This window comes from Budorcas taxicolor, chromosome 15 (assembly GCF_023091745.1).
Source record: "Budorcas taxicolor isolate Tak-1 chromosome 15, Takin1.1, whole genome shotgun sequence".
Taxonomy (NCBI): domain Eukaryota; kingdom Metazoa; phylum Chordata; class Mammalia; order Artiodactyla; family Bovidae; genus Budorcas; species Budorcas taxicolor.
This window is the reverse complement of record NC_068924.1, coordinates 77,413,949-77,425,648: the sequence shown is the minus strand read 5'-3', so window position 1 is coordinate 77,425,648 and position 11,700 is coordinate 77,413,949. Positions and strand designations below refer to the sequence as shown.

At 40.5% G+C, this 11,700-nt stretch overlaps 1 protein-coding gene across 1 annotated transcript; it reads right to left on the bottom strand.

The window, feature by feature from the left end:
* Window positions 1–6,940: 6,940 nt before the first annotated feature.
* LOC128060748 (olfactory receptor 1019) lies at window positions 6,941–7,873 on the bottom strand. The gene has a single exon (XM_052653128.1). The coding sequence runs from the start codon at window positions 7,871–7,873 to the stop codon at window positions 6,941–6,943; it is 933 nt and encodes a 310-aa protein (XP_052509088.1).
* Window positions 7,874–11,700: the final 3,827 nt, after the last annotated feature.

Genomic DNA, 11,700 nt, shown 5'->3' with positions numbered 1-11,700 from the left:
AATAAAAATACTTACCTTTATTATGATTGTATTCCTGGATAAAGTTTTTAATGGATGAAAGATAATTCAAGCCTTTTTAAACACCAGAGATTTATGTATAATTAATTGAGGAAACCAATAGGGTAGGTGAAGTGTAAATAATGCCTTCATTTTATTGTTGAAAAGACTGCAGTACAGAGACATTGCAGGATTTATCTGACATGATTATGGGTGGGACTGACTAAGACTAAGGTGATCCAACTTCTGTCCACTTTTCTCTTTTCATTATTAGTTGATATAATGCTCCAACCACCACTTACATGGAAAAAAATTAGTTTCCTCATTTTATTGCATCATAGTTACAGTGATATTTTTCGCAGTTAAGATATAAATGAAGCACAAATAGGAATTTATGTTTATTCAATAATTAATAGAACAGATTTTTAATAGAGATCATTGCATATTATTGGACAAATGCTAAAAAGTAAGCATTATTCCCATTTAGTAGGCAAAGAAATGTAGGCTTATAGAGACTTATTAAGTTGTCCAAAGTCCTAAACAGAAAGAAATAGCAGAACCTGTATGATGACTGTTTTCAAATACTATTTTCAAAAAGCCTGAATATTTGCCATTGGTCAGAGTGGACAGTAGAGCCCTTGGATCAACTTTTGACTCTATTGCTTACATTTGACAAGTTTATTGATCTTTCTGAATTTTGGTTTTATCCTCTTTAAAATTGAAATAATGCTTACCACTATTCATTGCTATAGGAACCTAAAGAAATTTAAAGTGATTCATTTACTCACTGCATACAACTGTCAATTAAGAGAGAAAAAAAAAAGATGATTCTTTAATATTAAAGTCATTGAATATTGATTTGAGACATAGAAGTGGTATTTAGAGATCTTTCTGGTGGTGAAGCTACTCAGTTCAGTTCAGTTCAGCCACTCAGTTGTGTCCGACTCTCTGTGACTCCATGAAGTGCAGCAAACCAGGCCTCCCTATCCATAACCAACTCCCGAAGTTAACTCAAACCCATGTCCATTGAGTAGGTGATGCCATCCAACCATCTCATCCTTTGTGGTCTCCTTCTCCTCCTGCCCCCAATCCCTCCCAGCATCATAGTTTTGCAATGAGTCAACTCTTCACATGAGGTGGCCAACATATTGGAGTTTCAGCTTTAGCATCAGTCCTTCCAAAGAACACCCAGGACTGATCTCCTTTAGAATGGACTGGTTGGATCTCTTTGCAGTCCAAGGGACTCTTAAGAGTCTTCTCCAACACCACAGTTCAAAAGCATCAATTCTTCATTGCTCAGCTTTCTTCAGAGTCCAACTCTCACATCAATACATGACCACTGGAAAAACTATAGCCTTGACTAGACGGACCTTTGTTGGCAAAGTAGTGTCTCTGCTTTTGCATATGCTATCTAGGTTGGTCACAACTTTCCTTCCAAGGAGTAAGTGTCTTTTAATTTCATGGCTGAAGTCACCATCTGCAGTGATTTTGGAGCCCCAAAAATAAAGTCTGACACTGTTTCCACTGTTTCCCCATCTATTTCCCATGAAGTGATGGGACCAGATGCCAAGATCTTAGTTTTCTGAATGTTGAGCTTTTTCACTCTCCTCTTTCACTTTCATCAAGAGGCTTTTTAGTTCCTCTTCATTTTCTGTCGTAAGAGTGGTGTCATCTGCATATCTGTTTCTCCTGACAACCTTCATTCCAGCTTGTGCTTCCTCCAGCCCAGAGTTTCTCATGATGTACTCTGCATATAAGTTAAATAAGCAGGGTGACAATATGCAGCCTTGATGTACTCCTTTTCCTATTTGGAACCAGTCTGTTGTTCCATGTCCAGTCTTAACTGTTGCTTCCTGACCTACATATATGTTTCTCAAGAGGCATGTCAAGTGGTCTGATATTCCCATCTCTTTCAGAATTTTCCACAGTTTATTGTGATCCACACAATCAAAGGCTTTGGCATAGTCAGTAAAGCAGAAATAGATGTTTTTTTGGAACTCTTGCTTTTTCGATTATTCAGCGGATGTTGGCAATTTGATCTCTGGTTCCTCTACCTTTTCTTTTCTTTCTTTGTTTTTTTACTTTATTTTAATTTACAATACTGTATTTTTTTGCAATACATCAACATGAGTCCGCCACGAGTGTACACGTGTTCCCAATCCTGAACCCCCCTCCCACATCCCTCCCCATACCATCTCTCTTGAACATCAGGAAGTTCACGGTTCACATATTGCTGAAGACTGGCTTGGAGAATTTTGAGCATTACTTTACTAGCGTGTGAGATCAGTGCAATTGTGTGGTAGTTTGAGCATTCTTTGGCATTGCCTTTATTTGGGATTGGAATGAAAACTGACCGTTTCCAGTCCTGTGGCCACTGCTGAGTTTTCTAAATTTGCTGGCATATTGAGTGCAGCACTTTCACAGCATCATCTTTCAGGATTTGAAATAGCTCAACTGGAATTCCATCACCTCCACTAGCTTTGTTTGTAATGATGCTTTCTAAGGCCCACTTGACTTGCATTCCAGGATGTCTGGCTCTAGGTGAGTGATCACACCATGTTGATTATCTGGGTCATGAAGATCTGTTTTGTACAGTCCTTCCATGTATTCTTGCCACCTCTTCTTAATATCTTCAGCTTCTGTTAGGTCCATACCATTTCTGTCCTTTATCGAGCCCATCTTTGCATGAAATGTTTCCTTGGTATCTCTAATTTTCTTGAAGAGATCTCTAGTCTTTCCCATTCTGTTGTTTTCCTTTATTTCTTTGCTTTGATAGCTGAGGAAGTCTTTCTTATCTCTCCTTGCTATTCTTTGGAACTCTGCATTCACATGCTTATATCTTTCCTTTTCTCCTTTGCCTTTCGTTTCTCTTCTTTTCACAGCTATTTGTAAGGTCTCCCCAGACAGCCATTTTGCTATTTTGCATTTCTTTTCCATGGGGATGGTCTAGATCCCTGTCTCCTGTACAATGTCACGAACCTCTGTCCGTAGTTCATCAGGCACTCTATCTATCAGATCTAATTTCTAGATCTGTTTCTCGCTTCCACCGTATAATCATAAGGAATTTGATTTAGGTCATACTTGAATGGTCTAGTGGTTTTCCCTACTTTCTTCAATTTGAGTCTGAATTTGGCAATAAGGAGTTCATGATTTGAGCCACAGTCAGCTCCTGGTCTTGTTTTCTTTCTTGTTTACTATTCTTTTCTTTTTTTAAAATTATGACATATACTACTTGGTTTGTAGTTAATGGGAAAGTAAATCCCATTTTTTTTTTTTTTATTTTTCACATAGCATATAGGATTATTCATTGTATTATTAAATATAAAAAATATAAAAACAAAAATACTCAAAACAGAAGGCTAAATCTCTGGACTGTTTCAGGACTGCCAACACTGCTGCTGCTGCTAAGTCACTTCAATCATGTCCGATTCTTTGTGACCCCATAGACAACAGCCAGCCAGGCTCCTCTGTCCCTTGGATTTTCCAGGCAAGAATACTGGAGTGGGTTGCCATTTCCTTCTCCTCCCAAATATACATCTGCCTATTAACCCCTATAGTTTCCTCCATAATGTGACAACAGGGATATTTTAATAACTCATGATGTGATTGAGTGATTTTGAACCAGATCAATTTCAACTCATATATAATGACATCCATTAAAATTACTGGTAAATTCTGAGGCTTCTATCCCTAAAACTCTCTGATGCTTTTCATGATGAGTGTGGATGCTCTGTACTTTAAGGCAACCATTGTGTTTCCCTGACCTTTCACTATATTGGACTGGAGGAAGGGCTGAGATAGAAACAGTTCAAGTATTTGAAATGAATCATATGGAATTTCAACATATCTGAGAAAAACTTAGGTGTCCTTAAATCCCAGTCTCTGTCTTTACCTGATCCTGATGCTAGCACTCTTACTTTCTAATTCAAGATTTGTAAGTTTCCCAGGTGTTCAGTCACTCAGTTGTGACCCCCATGGACTACAGCCACCAGGCTCCTCTGTCCATGGAATTCTCCAAGCAAGAATACTGGAGTGGGTTGCCATTTCCTTCTCCACTTCCCAGGTGGCACAGTGGTAAAAAAAGAATCTGCCTGCCTATTCAGGCGATGCAAGAGATGGGGGTTCGATCCCTGTGTTGGGAAGATCCCCTGGAGTAGGAAATGGCAACCTACTACAGTATCGTTGCTGAGATAACTCCATGGACAGAGGAACCTGGAGGGCTACAGTCCATGGAATCACAAAGAATTGGACACACGTGTGCACCCACACCATAACATTGAGAACACACAAAGAGAAGTTAAACCCTCCTCTATCGTCAGTCACTGATATGTTAGAGTTAATGGAACTATTCTTCGATAAGGGCCTTGGGAAGATGGTGGAAAACATGAAGACTCTTGGGCTTTGCATTGTCGTTCAGTTGCTCAGTCGTGTCCAACCCTTTGCAACCCCATGGACTGCAGTGTGCCAGGCTTCCCTGTCCTTCACTGACTCCCAAAGTTTGCTCAAACTTATGTCCATTGGGTTGATGATGCCATGCAACCATCTCACCCTGCCACCTCCTTCTCCTCCTGCCCTAGAGTTTACTTGCAATTAGAAGAGAGGGAAAGGAAGGCAGAGGGGAAATTAAGGATGAGAGCTGGACAGCCAATCCTATAGACATTACAGTCTTGCTAAAATTAGCCTTAGGGATTGATCCAAACTGTATCCTAGAGCTTCTCTGAGGACTGAAAGGATGTAAATATGTGAAATTGACCAAACTCAGATGTCTACCCTTTTCAATATTAAGAAGAAGAGATCATAGGGTACCAGTGATTATTAGGTGAAACCAACTACTTGGCATCAGGGAAAACTGAGGACAGGAAAAAAGAAAAGAGTCTTGTCAATATTCACAAACCTAGTTAGCAGAGCCTGAGTCTCCAGCTCTTACTCTTGGGCTTGGCATTGTCGTTCAGTTGCTCAGTCGTGTCCAACCCTTTGCAACCCCATGGACTGCAGTGTGTCAGGCTTCCCTGTCCTTCACTGTCTCCCAGAGTTTGCTCAGACTTATGTCCATTGGGTTGATGATGCCAAGTAACCATCTCACCCTGTCACCCCCTTCTCCTCCTGCCCTGAATCTTTCCCTTTGCATAGCTCCTGATTTTGTTGGTGGCAGGAGTCTCAGAGAGAAAACATGATAAACTCTCTCTGGAAGCACAGAAAACCCCTGTCCTTGGCACATATGTGTTTCATGTTTGTATCCTCCAGAGGCACATATCTAGCATATAAGGTTTTGCTGAATATATGAGTAAAAGGATCCTGGGATGAGTTAAGTCATCATTTATATCAGCCTGATTCCTCATGTATTTAGCTAAGTTTTCTCTGATTTCCTTTCACAGTAGAGAGATTTTCAACATTTGAATCTATCATTCTTCATGATTCTGAAAAAAAATATTCTCTAGAGCAACGGGTTATTTATTTCCTCTTTCATGTCCTATCTCCATTTTGAATCAACCTGTGAGCCAATTTTAAAAATAAGACCAAACAAACAAACAAAAAAACATGTATGTCAGCAGGTAATGTGAGGGAGGGGCAAATTGGAAGATTGGGATTGACATATATACTGCTGCTGCTAAGTCACTTCAGTCATGTCCTATCCTGTGTGACTCCATAGATGGCAGCCCACCAGGCTCCTCTGTCCCTGGGATTTTTCAGGCAAGAGTACTGGAGTGGGTTGCCATGTCCTTCTCCAACACATCAAAGTGAAAAGTGAAAGTGAAGTTGCTCAGTCATGTTTGACTCTTCGCAACGCCATGGACCGCAGCCTACCAGGCTCCTCCATCCATGGGATTCTCCAGGCAAGAGTTCTGGAGTGGGTTGCCATGTCCTTCTCCAACACATCAAAGTGAAAAGTGAAAGTGAAGTTGCTCAGTCACGTCTGACTCTTCGCAACGCCATGGACCACAGCCTACCAGGCTCCTCCATCCATGGGATTCTCCAGGCAAGAGTTCTGGAGTGGGTTGCCATGTCCTTCTCCAACACATCAAAGTGAAAAGTGAAAGTGAAGTTGCTCAGTCACGTCTGACTCTTCGCAACGCCATGGACCACAGCCTACCAGGCTCCTCCATCCATGGGATTCTCCAGGCAGGAGTTCTGGAGTGGGCTGCCATTGCCTTCTCCGGACATACACACTACAATATATAAAATAAAAAATTAGTAAGGACCTGCTGGATAGCATAGGGAAGTCTATTCAGTACTCTGTAATGACCTGTATGGAAAAGAATCTAAAAAAGAGTGGATATATGTATATCAGATTCATTTTAATGAGCACCTGAAGCTAATACAACATTGAAAAAGGTCTATCTTCCATTTTAATGAGCACCTGAAGCTAATACAACATTGAAAAAGATCTATCTTCCAATAAGAACTTTAAAAAAGAGAGAAACCTAATGCATCTTTCTCAGCTTGACTTTCAAAAATATTAGTCTATCTTTTCTTCAGATCATAGAGTTAAATATTACTGAAAATCCTTAGGAATTTAGGATTGACTTGGAGAATATAATGCTTAGTGAATAAAGCCAGACAGAGAAAGACAAATACTGCATGATATCTCTTATATGTGGAATCTAACAAAACAAAACAAACTATTCAATAGAGCAAATATACAAAATTAATAAGCTATAAGAATATCTTGTACAATACAAGGAACATAGGCAGTATTTTATAATAACTATAAGTGAAGCATAACCTTCAAAAATTTTTGAATCAGTATACTGTACATGGAAACTTATACAAAATGGCACATCAACTATACCTCAATTTAAAAAAAAATAGAAGATTGACTCAGCAAATAGTTGGTAACTTGTAGGGCTTAAGGGAAAGTAACTAGAATTTTTTATTTCCTGCCACATCCTTCTACCACTATTATTTACCTGTGTTAATTTTTTTTTCATTTTTATGATTAATATTATTGAGGTTTCTTTCCAATTATTTTCTTGAGAGCAGCTTTCACATCCTTGTTCCGTAAACTGTAGATCAAGGGATTCAACATGGGGATGATAACAGTGTAGAACACAGAAGCCCATTTGTCTTGATCCAGGGAGTAGCTGGATGTTGGCCTCAGGTACATAAACATGACTGTGCCATAAAAAAGTGTGACGCCAGTGAGGTGGGACCCGCAGGTGGAGAAAGCCTTGAGGCTGCCTTCAGCTGAGCGCATTCTGATAACTGCGATGAGGATGAAGGCATAGGAGATAAAGATGATGAGGATGGTGCTGAATTCAATGAAGCCACAGAGGCTGAAGAGCAAGATCTCGCTGATGTAGGTGTCCGAGCAAGAGAGGGCTAAGAGTGGTGGGATTTCACAGAAGAAGTGGTTGAGGATGTTGGAACCACAGTAACTCAGACTGAAAGTGAGGGCAGTGTGGGTGACTAAACTCACCAAGCCAGCCAGGTAGGAGCCCAGCATGAGAGCCAAGCAGACTCGCTTGGACATGAGAGCGCTGTAGTGGAGGGGTCGACAGATGGCCACAAAGCGGTCGTAGGCCATGGCAGCGAGGACATAGCACTCGGCATCCACAAAGCCTACGAAGAACGCAAACTGGGTGGCACAGCTGGAGAAAGAGATGACTTTGCGCTTTGTTAGGAAGTCAGCCAGCATCCTGGGGGCAATGGCTGAGGAGTAGCCCAGGTCGACAAAAGAGAGGTTGCAGAGGAAAAAATACATGGGTGTGTGAAGCCGAGTGTCTGTTATGATCAGGATAATCATCCCAACATTCCCCACTACATTGGCCAGGTAGACCAAGAGGAAGACTGCAAAAAAGATGATCTGTAGCTGAGGGTCTTGAGTGATGCCCATAAAGATAAACTCAGTCACCATTGAGTGGTTTTCTTTATCCATCTTTTCAGTTTTATGTGGGTCTGGATTTGGCTTATTATTTCAGGTGATTCTTAAAAATCCTCCCAGTAATTAGATTCAGTGATCCACAGGGCAAATCAAATGACTTTGGTGAAGGTGATGGTGGTGGGTTTCCAGCAGGAACTCAGTCAACATAGGAGAAGATGTTAGCGTCTTAGGAATGGAAAATATTCTTCAAAAACCTTGGTGTTCTGAGGTCATTTGCCACATATTACCAAATGTTTAACCTGATTGGTGTGAATATATACCTAATTAATTAGTAAAGAATTGTTTTGAGTGCCTCTTCTTTCTAAAACAAAGCAGACAGCAGACATTAACTCTCATTGCAGATAGACACATAAACACACACAAAAAGATCCCAGGGTCTCAGGATATAACACATCATACCACCCCACTCTCCACACACAAACACATACACAGAAAGTGAAATACTTGGAGCAGAGGGTGAGGAATATAAGATTAAAGCAATGAATAATGATAATTTTTAAAAGGCCAGAATGCTAGCTGTATGCCAGAATTTTCATTTCTTCCACACATTATGTTATTTCATCCTCATCACAGCTCTATGAAGTAGGTGCCAACATTATCTCCATCTTACATCTGAAAAGAGCAAGGCTAGATACTAAATAGCTTCCGTACAATCAAGAGTCAGTAAGTAGCAGAGCTGACTCTGACTCTAGAATCTACTTCACTTTGTCATCTTCTGTGTATATGTGATTTGATGGAGGTTATAGATCTTTACTTTTTTGTGCCCACCTTTCTTTCTTTCCTGTCTTGCCTATTATTCATGGGCACGAAATTTGTTCATTGATTTCTCTGATCTTTAGAAGCACCCAGGATTTTGGCATGGAGCATAACAAGGATGAAGACACTGCTGTGTCTTTGGAAGATTTTCTTGCCTAGCCAACAAGCTTCAACTCAGAGTTAAGATTCAAGGATTCCTCTCTTGGAAGAATAGGGAAAGTGTTATCCATCGCTATGGACACGCAGGAGCATGTGTTGGTAAACTTTTTCTCTGTTTTTATGGATACCTGGTCCATTGAAGAATTCTAAGAAAGGAATAAGCAAGAATAAACCAATCTAAACCAAAATATGAACTTAGAAATAAGTAGCACCCTCGATCTAAACCTGAAAGAAGTCAGACTGAATCTACTCTATTTGGTTTATTGCTCAAGAAAGACAAGAATGTAGAGCGGTATAGTGCGTCTTTCACTGGGGTGTGGTCATTCATAATGGGCTTCCCAGGTGGTGCTAGTGGTAAAGAACCTGCCTGTCAATGCAGGTAGATGTAAGAGGCCCGGGTTCAATTCCTGGGTCTGGAAGATCCCCTAGAGGGCACGGCAGTCCACTCCAGTATTCTTTCCTAGAGAATCCCTTGCACAGAGGAGCCTGGCAGGGTGCAGCCCATGGGACCACAGAGAGTCAAACGACTGAGGTGGCTCAGCACGCGGTATGCACACATTGATAATAAGCTAAGTCTTGGTGTGATTGATAGTAATACCCCCATCAACTAAATCAATTGTTTGAACTTGATGAATTGCTGTGAGATGCAGCTTCCTTATCTGCGAAATCCCCAACTCTAGCCGTTTAAATTCTGACTTAGAGCGAGACATCTGAAAGTCAAGCCCATGGTCTATATCTCTTCTGTAAACTTTAAGACGGCATGGGCCTGAAGTCAAGGAAACCCATGCCCAAAGGGGCACTTAGTAGCGTGACACTCCACTCTGAACGGGTCGCATTTGTTTTTAGTCCCAAACACGCTGACATGGGACTAACTTGCATGGTTTTGTGCTTGTTTTTTTTTTTTTACCTTTTGGGGAGAGGTCCAATGTCTCCCCTTCTCTTACTGAGCTATGCTGAACAAATATTCAGAGAAGAATCCGAAGATGAGCAATCACCCTCCTGCCGCCCTTGAGCCATCTGCTCATCCCACTTTTGCTCTATTGGCAGAAAGTATTTAAGTTTCAGAGTCATCACTTCTCCCAGAGGAAATATGATGAAATGGTTTTTGAACTCACAGGAGACTCAAAGATTTGATGAACTACTATTCCCCATGGAATTTCACTCTCTCTCCCTTCAACTTCAATGACAAAAGAAGGAAACACAAGGGAATTGTTTTCAGCCTCTCTAGTTGTGGTAACTGAGTCAATGATGAATGTTACCTGAACTGTTTTTACAACCCCTAAACTGCCTTCATGATATGATTTTGACTGTAATTTAGAAAGTTCTGCTTACTGATGCCTGAAGTCACTTCAAAGAGGCTGAGACTTTCCATGCTATGCAGAGGGGCCGTCTTTTATTGCTGTTTCATCACTCAGCCATGTCTGACTCTGAAACCTCATAGACTATAGCAGGCCAGGCTTCCCTGTCCTTCAACATCTCCTTAGTTTGCTCTGACTCATGTCCTTTGAGTCAGTGAAGCCATCCAATCATCTCATATTTAAATTATATTTCTCTATTTAATTTGAAAGAATCTGGAATAAAAGACTGCAATTTAACAGCAACAACAAAACCCAAATTTTTGAGATTGACCTTTTTTGAGAGCCTAGTGGATAGGAAAAGGAAAAAAAAAATTAGGCTGCAGAACATTAACATTTTTTGAGCATTTGTTCATCAGAGATTCTGCAGGGTAATTTCTTTATTTGGTCAATTGAATCTTCTGATGGTACCACAAATGAGATCAGAAAAGTCATATGAGGAAAAGTCATATCTTCGTTAGTCAGCATTACCTCTGTTTTGTGATGAATAAATGGTAGTTGCTTGCTTTTTTGGACTTGACAGTCCCATGGCTCTCCATGAAAACTGCCTTACAACTTGTCGGTGGATTCTCTTTTGTGGTGCCAATCTCTCATTCTTATTTCCAAGGTGAATTCTCAGAAAACTCCACGGAGCTCTCATTGCATCCTAACTTCTGATGGTTCTCATCTCGGTAGTAGGGAGATAAAATGCTGTCTGTTTTCTAAGATGGTTATTTCTTTGGCTGCGCCAGGTCTTAGCTGCAGCATGTGGGATTTTGCTGCTTCATGTGGAATCTTTCATTGCAGTGCGTGGACTCTCGTTGTTGCACATGAGCTCAGTAGTTGAGGCCAGCTGCTTCCAGTAGCTCTGGAGAGTAGGCTTAGTTGCTCTGGGCATGTATGATCCTAGTTCCCTGACCAGGAATTGAACTCATGTCCGCTGAATTGCAAGGTGGATTCTTATCCACTGGACTTCCAGGGAAGTCCCTGTCTGGTGCCTCTTTGAATGACACTTAAACTGGGTTTAGAAATTAATTATTTTCTTATTCTGAAGTTCCTTGAGACTTTCTGCTTCACAGCTTGGGCTAACTAGGACCTGTCCCCATCCTGTCCATGGTTAATTGCTCCTGTGTTGTTCAGTGGTCTCATTCCACCACTGTGTTGTCAGCTAGGGTCCTTTCACTCCTATATCCCTTACCATTGATTTAGTGCCGTGTGATCTTTCTTCCAGCTTCCACTCACACTTCTGTATAATAATGAATTCACTATTAATTGAAGAAATGTCATTTATTTACTTATTAAGTAAACTTCATTGTTTGCCAATTATGTTTCAGAATCTGTGTTGATAGGAGCCTACTGCATTTTCCCTCTAATGAAAGGCTAAGATTTAACCAAAATAATGCAAATATTGTCTGAATTGCTAGAGATAAAGCAATGTACCTTTTAAGTCTTTGTGTCCCCTAGCATTTAGTGAAAATTACATTGATTACATTGTACTGAGAGAAATTAATTGGGGTATCTTCTCAAAGTGACATAGATTATATAAATGATCATCATATGTTGATCAATTTA